The sequence below is a fragment of the Conger conger genome, chromosome 10 (genome assembly GCF_963514075.1).
Source record: "Conger conger chromosome 10, fConCon1.1, whole genome shotgun sequence".
In the NCBI taxonomy this organism is placed as follows: domain Eukaryota; kingdom Metazoa; phylum Chordata; class Actinopteri; order Anguilliformes; family Congridae; genus Conger; species Conger conger.
The window spans coordinates 17270702-17289712 of NC_083769.1; the positions used below are offsets into that span (position 1 = coordinate 17270702).

Consider the following 19011-nt stretch of genomic DNA (forward strand, 5'->3'; position numbering starts at 1 on the left):
AACGGAGAGGCACAATTGATCATTCGAAATTTTGGCAAAAGAAATCGGGGTGAAAAAAAGCTTTCTTAAGAATTCCAGTCACCCCATAATTCAAAGAATGAACTGTTGTTCATACTGTATGTTCCTGCATTTTCTATTGAGGCTTATAGTAGACTATTTTTCTGTGAACAACATCATTACATTTGGCAATGCAGACAGTAGTTTTTAATAATGTTAACCTGCAATGGTATTAGATCATTATTAACCCTTTAAGTATTAACCCTTGTTACATTGCTAAATAACACTGTTGATGTCAAAAAAAAGTAGGAAAGTACTGTCCAATGTAAGAAACATTAAAATAAAATTTTTAAAAAAATGTGTATGTTTCAGACACCAGCAATGACCGGAACGGCCCCACTGCCGGTGCACAAACTGTTCCGGAAGTGAAACCGCTGCCACCCAACAGTCGACGACACGCATCATTGGAGTCAAGTTATCCACCAGATCTTCACAAACCATCATGGAAGGAGCAGCAGCAGATGAGGGAGGAGTCTGGGTCAGACTGGTCGGACTGTAGCCGGGAGCACGGCCAATACGCCACCCACCAACATCTTCACCACCACCACCACACCTGGAACGAGCGCGCGAGCCGGGCCGAACCGCGGCACGCCCACGGCTCTCCGGACCACGGGAAGGCAGCCGGCCGGCAACGGGCCAAGAAGTCCGAGGAGAGCAGCATCGCCAGGATTTTTAGGACCCTGAGGCGGGACGAGGGGCGCGGGAGGAAGGCGGGCAGGCAGAAGGTTCCGGAAAACTGCCGGCGCCGGGGCTCCCTGGACAGGTCGCCGGGGCGGGGGCGGGAACGTTCCCCTGACCGACGCAGAGCCAAGTCGGTGGACCGTCGGCCGGAGAAGGCGCGGCGAGGCGGGAGCTTCCTGTCAGAGGTGCTGGCCTCTCGCCGCTCCCGCCAGGAGGACAGCCCTCTGAAGGACGCCTCACTTCTCCCGCCGTTCCACAGGGACCCCGGCTTCCACAGGGACGCCAACCAGGAGGAGGAGGAAGACGCTCTTCCTCCGAACAAGGGCCAGCTGTTCCACAGAGCCTTTAAAAAGAAGGGTAGCCTGCTGAGGGATGGGTCGCCTGAAAGAGGCGACAGGGAGAACAAGTTTCTGAGAGACCGATCGCCCGAGAGGTATTACAAGTCGGAGGCAGGGCCCCAGCAGGCCTCACCCCACAGGAGCTATGCAGACGAGGTGACTGCACCCAGACTCGTGGAGTACTACAGCACGCTCAAGTCCAGTTCAGGCCGCTGCCCCAATAAACAGCCCCAGCCCAAGAAGAGACCCTACGAGAGCCACAAGGACCTGAGCGTCTGACCAACCGCCAGCTGAGAAGCTCCTCACGACACACCCCCTCATCCGCAGAAGAGGTGGAGATTATACCTTTGAACATCTTTAGTTTATTCATTTTCGACAAGAGATTCAGTCCATTACCCCCCCCCCAAAAAAAAGCAGAAACACTGATATTGTTTTCATGGTTCGTTTGTTATTCGTTTTGTTTTGTAATTTTTTTTAGCTCAGTAGAGTTTATCAGAATTTTACAAAATGACAAAAAGGAAATAATGTGCCTAACAGAACCACAAATGGAGGTTTTTAATCAGAAGATGGGCCATTTTTAACAGTTGTCGGATTGACTTGATTAATTTCTTCCGATAGGCCGCCAAGTGACGGGCGTTGTAAATGGTGGTGTGCTGATTTATGCTGTGTATCTCTCAAGGGTTTTGGTGTCATTCATCCCCTGTTGTATTTCCATTGGTTTCCACCAGAATATAGCACAAGCCTGTATCATTTTATCATTTTGAAAACGTGTTGTCTTGTACATTCATATTCAGAAGCATTCATTTCGGGACAAAAAAACCACATACGTACAATTTCAGATCAGTAATGAAACAGTTGACATGTGGTTAAAGTGCACATTCTCAGGTTTTATGGTAATTTTATAAAGTGTAAAAACATGTATAAATTACAGCACTTTTTAAACATTGCCCCGCCCTTTCAAGGCACTATTATGTTGGGGAGATATGTTACGTAAATGAAAGCAGTCATGTTTAGTACGGTGTCACAGATCCTTTGCATGCAATAACTGCTTGAAGTCTGTGAGCCACAGATATCACCCGGTGCTTTCTTAGAGATCATCTCTTGATGCCTGTCCTGCAGCCATCTTCAGCTCTTGCTGGTTTCAGTGGATACTTGCCTTAAGTTTTCTCATCAGCATATGAAACGCATGTTCAGTTGGATTCCAATCAAGTGAATGACTTGGCCAGTCAAGATGTTCGGATCATTGTCTTGCTGTGGGATGAAGAGTTGTCCAATGAGTTTGGAGGGATATGGTTCAACTTGAGCAGATAAGATGCTTCTGTACACTTCAGAATTCATTCTGCTGTTAGTGAGCGAGTAGATGTGACAGCCATACATGCCCAAAACATAACACCCTCACGACCATGTTTCTCAGATGGTGGTGCTTTGGATCTTGGGCAGTTCACCGTCACACTTTTCTCTTGCCATCACTCTGATACTTGGTAAATCTTGGTCTCGTCTGTCTAAAATACCCTTTTCCAGAACTCTACACACTATTTTAGGTATTTCTTGGCAAACTCTTCTGTATTAGTGGTTTGCATCTTGCAGAGTAAGCTCTGTAGTTCTGTTCCTGCAGTCTTCTGCAGACAGTAGTCACTGATACATCCACGGTTGCCTCCTGAAGAGTGTTACTGATCTGTCGGAGAGGTGTTCAGGTTTTTATGATCAGAATTATTTGGCCTTCAACGTCCTTGGCCTACCAAACCTAAGGCCAAAGGCACTTTTTTTTCTCTTAATTCACAGCCTCATAATGGCTTTCTTGACTTTCATTGGCACAATTCGGGACCTCATGTTTACAAAAGCCACTAACGGCCTGCAAAGGCATTTAATAGCCTAGAGTCAAGACTAGATACTGAAACGTTTCTTACGCGTGCACGAAGGAAGCAATTGAACACACCTGACTAATCAAACACCTGTCAACCCATTTGTCCCAAACATTATGGTGCGCTGAAATGGGGGGGACTGTGTATAATAAGTGCTGTAATTTCTACATGGTGAAACCAAAATGTATAAAAAATACCCTTTCATGAAAGCAGAGAATCTGCACTTGAATTGCATGTGAATTTGATTACAAATGTAAAATTGCGGAGTACAGAGCCAAAACAAGAAAAAAAACTATTGTAATTGTCCTATGGAGCTCACTGTATATGATCCTTGTAAGAATTTGCCTATTTATTTTTTAAGAATTCACACCGAATTAGCACATATTATTGATATGGAAAAAAAGAATGCTTTCCAATCTTATGGAAAAAAACATATTTCTCCTTGTTACTTATTGCATGTGTCCAATGTGAAGGAAGTTGACCAAAAGAATTAGCAGCCTGTTGATTTTTTGATCTGTCAAAGAGGTTTATGGGTTCGTTGAGAAATAACTACTCATTGGTTTCTTTTTTGACTTTCCAGTAAGATGCCTCTTATTCAAGTGCAAGAATGGAAAAAGAAATTACTATCTGTTGTTTGGTTGCATTGTACTCAATACACTGCCTTTACTGTCAACTTCTACAACTTCTACAGGTTTTTGAGTTTCTGTATTTTCTTTGTTTCATGAAAAGAGGAAACTCAATAAATTGACACTATCATCTAGCTATTTTCAATGAACCCTACTCCTTACCCTGACCCCACATACCATGTTTTGTCATGTTCATCACAGCTGAATTATGGGAAATGAGGGTAGCTAGATTAACCATAACATTTGCTTTTTTCCCAACAACCAAAAAAGAAACAACTGTACAGTGAGCCCAGGCAGGCCCTTCCTGAGAGCTTGTGGTTCCCTTGGTTTGACAACTGCATGCCTTTGGAGTCCAGAGACATTGAAGCGACATTGTGTGTTGTTGAGTCTGCTTTGGTAAGATTTCCAGAAAAGTAAACCTGCCACGCTGAGCCATGCTGTTAGCCACTTCTGTCAGACCACTGGATTATGAATGCTGCTTCTAATGTATTTCTGTGTTTATACTGTATGTATAACGTTTCACAAAAGGAAAAAAAAAAGATGCAAGGTCACAAAAAAAAAGAAACATCTCAAAAAGTTCTATCACTGTCGTCACCATGGTACTGTAACAAAGTTTTAGCGGCCAGCCATTATCTGTACAGAATTAAGTATGTAACTAATAGCCTGTTGGGGGGAGGGGGAGGGAAATGTTGCCTTTTTTTCTTGTATAAAAGAGAATTTATGAGAAACCTCATCTGTGAGGAATGTGATATGTGTTTATATTTCTGATATGGAACAGTTGATTCATGGGAAATATGTTAGAGTACTCTGAATCAGGTATGTAAAAATGTTTTAAAATGGAAGATGGTATTAGTCGATCAGAAGGTCTTTTTTCGTCTGTTTGAGTATTTCTCTCGATGGTGAGCCTGCCTTTGTATTATAAAGCACTTGTATGCAGTCTGTGTTCTTTAAGCATTATTTCTTGCAATGTGCTGTAGACATATTGCTATATTCTGTGTTGGTTAAAAGCAGTACATGTATATGGGCCAATCTTTTTTATAAAACACTATGCATATATAAATACTACATTGTTCATAGCTTTATTTGACCCATGGAGCTATACATAACATTAGTCTAAGTACAAGTAGTTGTGGACTTACCTAGTAAAGCTTCTTTCCTCCAGATGGATCACAATGTATATGTAGCTACAAAAGAAGTCTGTGAATGCTATTTTTATTATCAAATAAAAGTTTTCCATACAAATTTCCAAGTGTCACATTGTGGGTGCTAACATAGCACATGCTGTCACATTGGATTTGTTCAAATGAACCCATATTAAAATACATACAGTACATTTCTTTTTTTTTTTTTAACATACTCTGAATATGAATACACCACAAGAACCACGTGTACACATACAGTAGTTTACAATGGACATAATATCCATCTTTTACCGTCCAAAATACAACATGCAAACTGCAAACATGAAATATCGAAAATAATTTACAGTGCCGTGAAAAAGTATTTGCTGATTTCCACTATTATTGCATATTTTTTTTCAGATCTTTAGACAAAATGCAGTATTAGACAAAGATAACCCTGAGTAAACACAAAAAGTATTACTGTTTCATTTAATGAAAGTAAGTTCTCAAACATCTGTCACCCCTGTGAAAATTTAATAAATGGTTTCATTAACTTGCAACCAAACATTTCCAATAATTTGATATCAGTCTTTCACTTCACTGTGAAAGAATTCTAACCCACTCTTCTGCTTTAATAAAGACAAATGCTACTCGTGTTTTTGAGTATGACCTGCTCTTTTCAGGTTCAGCTTCACAGCATCTCCATTTGAGTCAAGAACTTTGACTTAGACCACTCAAAATCCTTTCACTTGATGAAAAGAATTTTTTCGAAGCCCATTTACCCAAATAGCAAGTGACTCTCAGCCAGTCAGCACAGAGATAACCTATGGCCTGCAGAGTCCCTTGATGTCTCTGTAGCCTACTTTCGGAAGTATCGTATAGCAGTGGTTAACCTTTGTTCATACAGCCGATATGAACAACGCAGTGGCAATTAGCCAAATGTTAAAGGGTCATTCTGTGAAAAGTCAACCAGCTCGCCAAGCACAATCCCCAAATTGACTGGACTCTGGGAATCATAAGTGGCTAGAGTCTGGGATGTCATCTCACCTGGCTCAGTTCTGCTGCCAGTACTCGGCCACCCTAGAAGGAAGAAGCGATTGATCTCAGTAAGGTGTCCAGTGAACATCACAGCCTCCAGCAGGCGTTCAGCTGGTCCCGAGCCTGCTCTCTTCCACCTCACCACGGCTACGACTGCCCCATTGATCTGGATCCGGGAACCTCACCTCCCCCAGGGGTCGCCTGTATTCCCTCTCCGCTCCTGAGACCGAGGCTATGGAGAAGTATATTGCAGATTCCCCGCTGCAGGAATCATTTGTCCCTCCTTGTCCCCAGCCGGAGCTGGATTCTTCTCCGTGGGCAAGAAGGACGGCTCACTTCTGCCATGCATTGACTACCATGGGTTGACATCGCCATGAAGGACCACTGCCCCTTACCATTCATCTGCTTTGATCTGCTTTCATCTGCAAGGCTGGATTTTAACCAGGTTAGACCTCCGCAATGCCTATCACTTGGTGCAGATCCGAGAGGGAGATGAATGGATGGCAGGTTCGGTCCATTTAGTTCATACGTGCTCTTTTGCATTAGTGTTGTGTTTTTCCTCTGATACTGGCACATGAGTAGCCTATAGGCCTAAGCTTTAGTCATGTTAACATCCAAAGTTCCCAACTATAGTTAGTTGATTTGTTGACTTGTTGATTTTATTGATGATATATGACCATCCTCATTGGTCCATGGTTCTGACTTGATTCATACAAATGTTCTAAAGTATCGCGAACGATGTTGCCTGTCCCAATAATCAAAGTAACTCATGAGCCAAATAAAATCCAAAGTATTGTCTGTAAAATATCTGTCTAATGGTGTGTGTGTGTGTGTGTGTGTTTGCGTGCCTGTGTGTGCCTGCGTCTTAGGGTGAGGAAGGGCCCATAAAGAAAACATACACTGTGGCCCATCCTAGCAATCCGGTGATTCACTCATGCTTAAGAATGATTGAAACACCGAAAGAAAATGTGACAAAATGTCATTTGAAAAATTAAATTGTTCACAAAAAAGCAGAAGAGCGGCCCTTGTGAAAGAGCAAGGACTTCAGCCACTGCAGAGAGAGCTGAAAATGTGTGTTGATGGCATAGAAATGCCTGAGCCAGTACGATTGTAAATTGTTTTCATTAAACCTGACTATTGTCTGAAATTAACATGCTGTGGTCTGATTTGTTGAAAATGTGTCGTTGCATCAATTACATTTGGCAAAGGCAAATAATTACAGGGGCTGGAAAAAAATAACAGAAACCACACCCAATGTAAAAGGATTTTACAATATTAAAGTAACTAGTTAGTCAGCTACACTGGTTAGTCATCAAATTGAATGGCAAAAGAAGTCAAACAGCACTTTGATATGAGTTTTCAAAGCAACAGGAGGCAAATAGTTCCATAGAGGCTAAACAGTTTGTGTCTAAATTGCAGTGCACTGACGACAAAAACATATTTAACAGTTAAAGGGGAACAGCATTGAGGATTCTGACAAAATATGGCAAACACAAACTTTACCAGCAAAGAGGAATAGTCAAAGTCAAAGTTCATGAACAGGGACAGATTTTTAATAGGATGGTTGCTAAACACCCAATAATTATCACCCACACTATTGCCCCATGTAGGGCAATAATTGAGCCAAATAACTGCTATAGGATTGCTGCCCGTTCCATTACAGATCCACAACCATGTTTAAGAGTTGGCGACATTGAGGGTTGAAGGCTTTCTTTGGCTTTCTTTGAACCCAGCCAGTTGTAGGAAAGAGACTAAAATGCGTCAGACCATATTCGTTTTGTTCCCATTGCTTAGGTGTCTAGGTATTGTGTTACCTACACCAGGTTATGAGTCTCTGTGCATTAGCATTGCATATGAATGGTATCTGAATGATAGCTCAGCCATAAATACCAGCATTATGAAGCTCACAAAATATGTTTTTTTTTGTTGTTGTTAAGACTAGGTGACAGAAGTGTTCATTCAGACATGTGGTAATTTTGAGACTGCAATCGGATTACAATATAAAACGTAGTCTAGGCTCTGAGGTGCAACTGGTGATATTAGTACCTTATTCCTCACCACTACACCATTTGGAAAGTTTTAAATGTTGGTGGATAAGCAATGGATAAGCAATTAGTGTTGCCAAATGCTACTCTGCTCTTTCCTTAAAGAAGCGTGTTTAATTACTTACAGAGGAATTTGTTACCAGTGTTACAGTAAGCTGAAGATACCTTTTTTCCACTTGAGCAACCGCTGTTCTATGCAATTACAATGTCATCATGAGAACCATCTGAAAGGCTAGCTGACCTTGAAAGGTTGTTGCCATGGAAACATGAGAGTGGATTCTGTGCGGTAGAGGAAGCCACAGGAGCACACTGAATGAGTCACAGCTGTAAATGAATGAACGCACATGTAAGACTGCATTTTCATCGAGGGGCATTGGTCTCGTACCTGCCCTCGTAACTTCAGGTAGGCTATGTGGGTGACGTTTCACAGCAATTCTTTCACGCGCATTCAAAATGAAATCTCAAACCAGAAATGTATGTAAGCTTGTGTATAGAATACAGCCTGCGTGTTTGATAGGATGTGACTAAATCACTTGAAATCTGTATTGGAGTTGCTATAGTTACCCTGAAGGCCATGGGGAAAATGCATTTTTTATTAATTTCTTGTGTGCGTAGTGCTGTCCAATATTTGGACACAAATTTACTCTGTTCATAAAGCACATTGTCAGCCTTTTCAGTCACACTGTGTTTCAAATGTATGTCTATTTTTGAAGGAAAAAAATACCAATATGAAAAAACAAATTATAGTCCATCATCAGACTAAAAAATTCACAGGTGCCAAAACCTTGGGCCATGACCAAGGTAGAAGCATATGTTGTATTTTTATATTTTGGATAGGTAGAGTGTATTCCAAATGTGCTATTTTCTGTTAATGTACCCATAAAGAACACTGATATTAAAAATGGATTATTGTACAACACTGTATGGATACTATCACCAAACATGGATGACAGATTTCTCTGTATTGGCATACCTAAATTAAGAGCTGATCATTCCATTCTGTAAATCTGAATTTTATGTTTGGAATGTCCTTTCAAGTAATTGAATGGGTATTACAATTGAATAATTAACCATTATTTGCTATACTATTACACATAGATAGGAATGAAGGGTTAAAATGCAATTGATCCTCTTAACATACCTTACCGTACGTACACTGTTCTTACCTATGTGGGTCACAGCTTAAAACGCACAACACTTTGCATAAAGTAATGGGATTAATAAAGTGCCATTTAAGTAACACAGAGTGACCTTGAAGCAAACTTGAGTGACTTACAAAGAAAGATTAGAAACATTCAGCGCCATAAAAATATTAAAATAAGCCCTATGTGGTGGTAAATTGTTGATGTTTTATGGGGTGAGAGATACCTTTGTGACAGGTTTGTTTGGATGTTTAAACTTATACGGTGTATCAGTCTTGGCAACGGGGAGGGTATAAATTCACGTTTATTTTCAAAACAATAATATTAAATGATGTAAAATATTGGTAAGCATTAGAGTTTACCAATTGGTGAAATTAGTGTGATATCAAATAATACATTTTATATTAATTTAATATTGATTATACTCTTATTCAATATCACAGAAAGGTGCATCTACCAATATTATATTATTTTATATTATTGTTTGGAAATATTTTGAAACAACCATTGACTAGATCACTAGACTAGATTGCCGACCCATTTCCATGACTATGACAAGTATGTGGCCTGGTAGGAGCTTCAGATGCATGTCTCGCACTCAACCATTTCACAGGGTGAAAGACCTTACAAAATCACCATCCAGTCAAAATTGAGTTAATACCAGAATCACATTCCTGAATATCAAATCTAGTCAAAATGTCTAAATTGAAATTGTTATATGTGTATATATAAATATGTTAAATTTCTTTAAATATAAAGAAACTTAAAGGACTATTCGGTCCTCCAAGCTCTGATAAACAACTAGACTCACCATGCATTTTGGAGTCCCAAACAAACTTTTGTGTGTTCATACAAGTTTGTCATCGATATAGTTTGAAAGATGGATATCACACTTCATCGGTCTCTGTAATGACAAGTCGCAGTAACATAATCCTGTTTTTATAGTTACAAACGTGTTTAATGAAGAGATATCGTTTGAATGATAGTTTGTAAGTTGCCTTGTTCAACAAGGGTGATCCCAATTATACATTTGCCACAGAAGAAGCTGACTTATGGGTGACTGTGCCTTTTATTTTAGAAAGCGAGTACAGTTGTATGACATGAAATAGTCGTCCTCCACCTTCCAAATGACGTTTCTCAGAACAATATTATTCTTACAGAACGATTCAGTGAAACATTGTGGAACAATATCATACAGTCGGTATGCTTGTGAAATTTTGTATCATGTATGAGTGATTTTTGTAGCTAGGATATGCTTCCTTGTGTGGGTGACCCATATACGCTTCGGTGTACATTTTACATTTACATTTTAGTCATTTGGCAGACGCTTTTAATCTAAAGCGACTTACAAGTGCATAGGTTCTACCATAAGTCAGAGCATCACATCCAGAAACTAGCAAAATACACAGGAAATGCTGTTCTAAACATAGTTTTTTTTTTTTTTTGGGGGGGGTTAGACAAGGATAGGGATATCAGAAAGGAGGGGCAGGGGAAGTCAGGGGGGAGGACTAAGGTAGAGTTTGAAAAGGTGGGTTTTGAGTCTGCGTCGAAATAGGGGGAGGGATTCTGCTGTTCTGACAGTGGTAGGCAGGTCATTCCACCACTGAGGAACCAGAACGGAAAACAGGCGTGAACGTGCAGCTCGACCGCCAGGTGCACGTAGAGAGGGAACCGTAAGGCGACCAGAGCTGGCAGACCGGAGTGGTCTAGCTGGGGAGTAGGGAGTGATCAGGGATTGTATGTAAGGTGGGGCAGTCCCCTTAGCAGCCTGAAATGCCAACACTAGGGCCTTGAAACGGATGCGTGCGGCAATGGGAAGCCAGTGGAGGCCAATGAGAAGCGGGGTGACATGAGCCAACCTGGGCTGGAGGGGCTTGATGGCACACGCTGGGAGACCGGCTAGGAGGGAGTTGCAGTAATCCAGGCGGGAAATGACGAGCGCCTGGACTAGGAGCTGGGTGGCTTTCTCAGTCAGGAGATGACGGATACGGCGTATATTATACAGAAAGAACCTGCAGGTTCTGGCAGTGGAGGATACTTGTGGAGCCAGGGTGTAATGACACATTGGATTTCTACATGTTGGTTAATTCATTGTTTATTTCTAAATTATTGCATTGTTGTTGCCATCATTATAACGTTAAACCAGACTAACGCCAGTTTGACCATAATCCATGTTTGTCGGTCCTAATGTCGAACCCAGAACAGCCATGCAGCTAATGTTTGTAGTTGTAGTTTCAGTATGATAAACTGAAAAGGTCACATTTTGAAATGTGTATCTAAATCATGGAGCATGGAGTTTTATATGTTTTCCTCTACCTGAAACTGAGTACAAGAACAAGTGATTGATTTTTCAAATTGCAATTTATTTAACATAGCATTGATTACATTGCCCATACAATCTGAAATAAGCCAACAACTTGCTATCAAGTTGACTATTTTGTACATACTGACATCACATTGATGACAACCTGTAAACAGGACTAAACCTCTGTTTGCAACCTATATGGTTGTGTAAAGTCTTTGGATTTCCCTGAAATGTTAGCATTTAGTCAGCATTCTTGGTCTTCGTGTTGATGTGTGGTGTTCGGTCAAACAAGGTTTATGCCGGGGAGACAGAGCTGGAGGACACGGATGAAGCCTCAGTTTTAGAGCCAGTGGCGGACGCTCCATCCTCCTCCTCGAAGGGGTTCTTCCCACAGCAGAGGGTGGTGATCATGCAATGGCGGAACTGCTTGTTCATGCAGATGTAGATCATGGGGTTGTAGAGGGCTGAACTCTTGGCAAAGAAGGCTGGAATCGTCATGAAGATGGGCCCAAAAGTGCTTCCCTGGTGGGTAAAGATGTACCAGGCCACACTGGCATAGGGCACCCAGCAGACCAGGAAGGAGATGACCATGATGACGACCATGCGGGTGACCTCCCGCTCAGCCCTCTGGGTGGTCTCGGACTCCTGTTGCTGGGCAGCGGCCTCTTTGACGGTGCACACCAGTCGGCCGTAGCAGAAAGAGATGACGGTGAGTGGGATGGAGAAGTGGCAGACAAACATGTAGATCACAAAGGACTCATTGTTGATCCCAGGTGCCCGGGTATAGTAGTCGATCCCGCACGAGCACTGCAGACCTTCTGGAATGTACCGAGACCAGCCGAAGAGAGGGGGGAGGGCACAGGCCAATGCCATGGTCCAGGTCACCATGACACCCATGATGGCATGGCTCTCACCAAAGCGGAAATTGGTCACTGGCTTGCAGACGACCATCCACCTTTCAACGGCCAGGACAACGAGGGACCAGAGGGCAATCTCGCCGCCGAGGGTGGCGAAGAACCCTTCGATGTTGCAGCCGGTGGGGCCGAAGACAAAGTAGCCGTGCATGGAGGTGTACATCGTGGTGGTGAATCCGCCAAACACCATGAAATGGTTGGCCACGGCCAGGTTCAGCAGAATGTAGTTCAGTGGGGTCCTCAGTTTCTTATGTTCGATGGTGACATACAGGGTGAGGAAGTTGATGGGGAATCCGGCGATAATCAGGAAGAACATGTAGGCAGCCAGAGCTGAGAAAGCCCATGGTTCTGCAAGGTAGTACTGCGGGTATTCAAATGGACTCCTCACCACACCAGTGGCGTTTGACATGGGGATGTAGAAGTTAGGTCCCTCAGTGCCGTTCATGGTTGCGGTTCTTCGGTCACGGTCAACCCTTCAGCAGTATTGTCTTGTCAGGCTGAGCAGGAGAAGAATGGATGGCACTTTACCACAAAATAGACAGGAGCCCGAGCCCAGCTGTTTATAAAGGTACACATTGGATTAACCAACGTTCTAATATGTCAGCAGACTATGAATTAGGCCACTGGTTTAGACGTAATCCAGCCACCAATGCAAGCATAACTGACCGCTCATCAACTTATTAAGTGTTCACCTTCTTACCTCTATCAGCGATTTCACACATGTCCGGACAATTGGACTCCTATCTATGTGAAACTTTTATGTTATGCTGTAGAAGTAAAATGTTGAAATCACCAAAGGAGTGGCAACTAAGCTGCCACCAATTCAGGGGTCTTGAAACACAAAAGGCTCAGTTGATATTTTAAATCCCCAACATATTTCCTCTCTGGGTTTTCAAACAATCAATGAGATTTTTCCCAGTCCCAATGGATGGGTGTCAGAGACCTGTACTGTAAACTAGTTTCATTATTTCCATATTCATATTTGCTATTTATTGAAAAAAGGATCATACTGTATGAAATGAGGGTTGTGACAAAAATCATGACCTGCTCACTGAGTCTATAATATCATATATCATGTTCGGTACAGGCATTGTAATCCAAATAAAAACAATAAAATTCTATCAAACAACAAACCCTGAATCAACAAAGACCTAAAACTAGTGCCTTATACAGAAAAGGTAAGCTTTTATACAAGGACACATTATGCTCCAAAAAGATGATGCTCAGAATTCAGAAAGCAGGCAAAGCTGGCATAATGTGGAGAATACATTTACGACAGGGCCTGAATACCGTGATGTGTAGAACCAGAGAGAGACTACTGTTTATGGTGCCCCGATCCCACCAGGCTGGTGAATGAGCTTAACACATTCTATAGCAGGTTTGGCCAAGCCTGCTATTATAATGATGGGCTCCTGAACATTCTCCCAGACCCACTCACTCCTATCAGTGTCTCTGAGAGAGATGTTGTAACTGACCTCCAAAAGGTCAACCCAAACAAAGCACCTGGCCCTGATGGCCCTATCAGCAGGATAATGAAAAAGTGTGCAGTGGAGCTCGGAGCCGTTTAGGCCAAACTGTTCCAGCTGCTCCTGGACACCACCTTTGCCCCATCCTCCTAGAAAGTATCAAGCATCATCCCTGTGCAGAAAAAAACAAGAATAGCAAAGGATAGATGGGACCTATTGCTCTGACATCTATCCTAAGTAAATGTATGGAGAAGATAGTGTGCAAACATCTTACTTCCTCACTGAGTAAAAGCCTGGATCCACTTCAGTTTTCGTATAAGGCTAACCTGGGGGTGGAGGATACGAGTCTCATGCTTTTAGACACAGCGAAGCGACATGTAGTCAGGTCTAAATGTTTTTAGATGTAGGTGCTTACATAAGGATTGTGGGGTATTCTTCTGCTTTAAACAACCAGAGCTGTTACAGTTTCTTTGTAATAGGCCATAATGTGTTAAAACCAATGGTTTTATGTCATATGAACTTATGTTAAGTACAGATGTACCACAGGGCTGTATTTTAGACCCTAGTTCGTTTCTCTGTATGTACATACAAATAATGTTTAAAACCAGTTACCTCACTCTCATCAAACATGCTGGTAATATAGCCTTAGTGGCATGCCTGCATCCCTCAGCAGGTATGTTGAACACCCTGTATGCCTGGTTCAAATACAGCCACCTCATATTAGATGTCAATAAAACAAAGGAGATGCATATGGGAGGTACCAAGAGAAACATCCTCCATCCCTGGTGTAACCCCTAGAGATAATGGGCCAGGAAGTAGAACAGGTCACACATTTTAAGTACCTGGGGAATGAGATTGATCAAAGCCTTTCCTTCTCAGTCCATGTAGATTATGTTTTTAAAAGAGCTCAACAACTCCTCTATCTCATGAGCTTCAATGTGAGCAGGGGCATTCTTACACAAGTCTACCAATCCCTTGGGGAGAGCGTTATAACCTTTAATCTGGTCTCTGGTTGAACCATTTAACAATAAAAAATAAATTGAAACTTCAGAGCATTGTCATGCAGGGACGTAAAATTGCTGGACAACAGCAAGCCTCACTATCTCATCATTATTTGAAGGCAGTCAACAGAATGGCAGAGAATTGGAGGGTTCACATCATCCTCTTCACTGTGCCTTTGAGATGCTTCCGTCAGGTCACAGATTTAAGGTCCCATTGAATACAAATAACTGCTTTAAGAACTCTTTCATACCCACTGCATTCACTCAGCTCAGTACCACTAAGAGACAGACATTAGAAAATATATAGGACTGGTACTGAACACGGAATGTGTACTGTGCAAAAGTTTTAGGCAGGTGTGATAAAATGCTGTATATATATATAGTGTGTGTTATTGTATGTATTTATTGTGTGCATTTCTTTGTATGTTATGTGATTTATTGTGTGTTGTTGTTTGGGGCCAAATGCAAATTTCTATTTTTAATTGAATGTAAAATAAAGTTGAAACTTGAATCTTCAAATACTCTTTTCTTGTAGAATGACATGTAACACTTACTGCATTGGCTTCACCAGTTAGAGAAAACATGCATCTGTGCATTGTGCAAGTGGAATCTGGGTTCATAATGTTTTGGAACCACTGCTTCACAGTACAGATTCAAATGTGGTCGGGGAATATAACTTTTAAAATGTGTCCCAGGTTTCGTTAGATGTAAATGTAAATCTGTCGTTCAAAATCCTATATGGTTATAATATCATGCAGCCAAAATACTGTATGTACACCAAGCATATGTCCAACTGTATGTTCCATCAGCAAAATCATTCTATATAAAAAATACATTTTTCATCAAATTATTATAGTAACAACCATAACACAGAAGAAAAAGAAAAAGAAAAAGAAGAAGGTGACCGTCTTAGCTGCCATAAGAGGGGGACTCAGCATTTCCATAAGATATCCTATATTAAAGAGATTTGAAGATTATAGCATTATGTACTGTACTGTACTGTACTGTTTATGGGGGTTGAAAGCCCCCCTCCTTGTGGTGACTTTAGGCAAAACAACTTTATTGGCATGGTTGGAAGGTTTATTATTATATTATTTTTACTAATTTTATTTGAGTATTTATTTTTACTAATTTTATTTTTCTTAAAGTGTGGTTGCATCAATTACAAAATAGGGTAAAATAAAATGTTCATTTTAATATGCTAAGATAATTTCTAAGTAATTCTGCAAGGACATGTGAAGGTAATTACTACATTTACTACCAACTATTTCTTTCTGGTTAACTTTTTTAAGGCTCATTTTTGAAGAAATATGAAGAAATACAATTTCTGTGCATTACAGCTTTTTACTGTAATCTAAATCTATTATAGTATTTTTAAAAGAGAATTTTTTAAAAATGAACTAATAGTGCCTTTTATAAAGGGGGCTTATTGCATTCACAAAGTGTGTTTTCATGATTCCTTAGGCACAAAAACAATACTGAAATGCATCCAAATTCGTTGGGAGGAACTTCATCATGCAGCAAGACAATGACTATCAACACAACAACCAATTGGGCATGCATTTCACAGGAAAGCATCACAGAAGAAGAATGCAACAGTTTGGTCATGTCAATGGTTCACAGGCTTGATGCAGCTATTGCAAGCAAGGGATATGCTACCAAATATTAAGTGTTACTTTCAGTGACCTAAATACTCTTGGTTCCAATACTTTTTCTCACCTAAGAATTGGGTGGTCTGATACCAAAGGTGCTATGTTCTGAGTTGTTTAACACAACTAGGTGCAAATACCAGGAAATAACTCGTCTCATGTTCATCTTTCAGTGTATTGCAAAAACAAAAGAATTGGCCTTGCTCTTCCAATATTTTTGGAAGGGACTGTACATTTACTTACAATAGTTGTTGAATATCAATAGCAACTTTTTATGTAGCTAATGCTGCCCAATTCTAGGCATATAATGTTGACAGGAACACATGCAGCTGTGAAACTCCTAACTGCTGTGGAAATACATTTAATCTACAGTGGCAGGAAGTACTGTTAATTAATCTGAAGTATCTGGAAGTATACTTAATTAATCTGCAGTGGCAGGAAGAACTGTTAATTAACCTGAAGTATCTGGAAGTATACTTAATTAATCTGCAGTTGCCCTTTATTGTACCAGGTGATTCCAATTGAGATTGCCATGTCTTTTCCAAGAGAAGCCTATATGTGTCTATCAGTTTGTACAGTCTCCAAAAACCTTTTTAAATCATCTAGATAGATGAAGTAGCCCAGGGTACAGTAACTCATTCCAGGATCATGGGGCAAGCGCAAGATAGAGAAAAAATGCAAGCTTTGTGAATGCAAATTGTAAGAATTTGTCTTCCAGTTAAAGAGTAATTGCACTCACTGTTTCAGCCTGGCTCCGCTTTCTGCACAATTTAGAAAAAAATGGCAGATGCTTTATACAGAGTAAAGCACAGTTGATTAGACTAAGCAGGGGACAATCCTCCCCTGGAGCAATGCAGAGTTAGGGGTCTTGCTCAATGGCCCAGCGGCTGTGCGGTTCTTATTGTGGCTACACCGGGGATCAAACCACCGACCTTGCGTATCCCAGGCATGTATCTTAACCACTACGCTACAGGCCGCCCAGAGGAGCTGTGTCCATCTCTTTTGCGAAACGTATTCTCTAGCCAATCAGCTGCCGGCAGGGTTCCGTTTCGTATTGATCAGTCACAGCTGGTTTACTGATTTTTAATACAAGCTGTTAAGGTAAACGGACAAATGTGTGAGTGCGAGTGAACGAACAATATCAAAATACAAAATCTAGCTGCAGAAGTGATTTTCAGACCAGTTACGGCTCATTGGGAGCTGCTTGAATGGAACAAGCCTGGGAGTATAGAATTGTGACATCTGCATAAAGGTGTTTTTGTCACAAATTAATTAATGTCATTAATGTAATAACAAACAGTGCTGGACCAAGAATAGACGTTTGTGGTATACCCTGGGAAATAAATGATTTTCGACCATCTGCATAAACACTTTTTGACCATCTGATTGCATTGGTGCTCAGAATGTCAAAGAGCCTACTGATTAAGAAAGTGTGACTGACAGTATCAAACACCTTAAATAAATCAATAAATAATGCAGCCCAGTGCTTTTTGATAGCAAGGGCTAGTACAGGTAGCCGTGAGGTAGCAGTTATAGTGCTGTGGGCTGATCTGAATCTGATTATGCTGGACTGATTGTAACTAATGACTCCAGGGTCAGATAAATTCTGATGTTGACTTCCATATACTGAATGTAGATTTTTTGTGGAGATGCTAGAATGCAGCCCAGAGAGAAGGATAATTTAATTCTCTGGCTTTAGCCCATGAATTCACAAATCAGTTACATTGTACATAGTTCTGAAAGCAAATGGGAAAACCAAGGGTTGTCTCTCCCTTTAATGAGTTAATCTGCACTGCAGTGTTTTATTAATCCTCAGTTTTTGGCTTTCAATCATTGTCGGTATCTCCTCTGTGCCAAGAGATAACAACATAATCTAGCTAACAGGTAGCTAATGAAAATGTATTTGCAATGAGTAATATTACTAGGGATATAGTTCATTGTCCAAATAAAGCCTCCAAATTGTTAATTGTGGCTAATGACTGCATCCCTTTCAGACCATCTTCAGACCATCAATGGATAAAACATAGAGTCCAAGGTTACTGGAGATTGAAGAGGCTTAGTGACTAACTTCGCTTATAGGTCACTGGGGGTGGGAGTCTCTGCCGTGCATTGAGATGGGGGTCATATGGAGGGCAGCCGTTTATAAGTAAAGCAGCAGGGATACAGAGCATATCCTTCTTAGCCAGGTTGAGCTTCAAGTGATTTCTAGTCATCCAGCTTGAGATGTCTATCCATTTTCACATGTCCATTCTCCAGCACCTCTCGTGAGCTTTACCAAGAACAGGCTGTTCTAGTGACTGCGTCTTTAAGGCTCATTGATATCACTGGACCTCTGTTCTGATTGACTGGTTCGCTCCAACGAACTGAACGCCTTCTGTGCAGAGCGTGTGGATTTGTTCTGGCTACAAGGGGGCCATGCTAAAGCAAATGAGTATATCGTTGTGATTTTCTTCATACGGATTGTGCAGATTTGTTTTGGTAGTGTATTTTGATACTTACACAGTGTTTCTATAGCAACTTCATGTCCTTTATAATCCACATAGCAAGGGAAATGTCATCTTTCATAATATATCATATCAGTTAGAAGGAATGTTCAGAGAAGTAGGATTTAATCCAATCTCTGCTTTTTAATTACAAACAATAGGCTACAACAACCGACACTACATGGCCATACTAATTATTGAGTGATGTCAATGGTTAAAATATCCTTCACTCCCCAGGAAAACTCCAGAATGAATTTCTTATGACCCCCAATGGCCATTTAAA

The 19011-nt window shown here is 41.1% G+C and overlaps 2 protein-coding genes across 2 annotated transcripts in view; one reads left to right on the forward strand and one right to left on the reverse strand.

The window, feature by feature from the left end:
- Nucleotides 1-4806, forward strand: part of LOC133138709 (membrane-associated guanylate kinase, WW and PDZ domain-containing protein 1-like) — a 65672-nt gene extending 60866 nt beyond the window's left edge. The window contains exon 21 of the mRNA XM_061257679.1: nucleotides 370-4806. Coding sequence (XP_061113663.1) covers nucleotides 370-1355 — 986 coding nt within the window. The 3' untranslated portion in view covers nucleotides 1356-4806. The remainder of the gene's footprint in view (nucleotides 1-369) is intronic.
- A 6703-nt stretch (nucleotides 4807-11509) lies between these two features.
- LOC133138285 (rhodopsin, freshwater form) lies at nucleotides 11510-12576 on the reverse strand. The gene has a single exon (XM_061256910.1). The coding sequence runs from the start codon at nucleotides 12572-12574 to the stop codon at nucleotides 11510-11512; it is 1065 nt and encodes a 354-aa protein (XP_061112894.1). The 5' UTR covers nucleotides 12575-12576.
- Between the last annotated feature and the right edge of the window lie 6435 nt (nucleotides 12577-19011).

Coding starts and splice junctions, on each gene's coding strand:
- LOC133138285 (XM_061256910.1), bottom strand. CDS start 12,574: ATGAACGGCACTGAGGGACCTAACTTCTACATCCCCATGTCAAACGCC.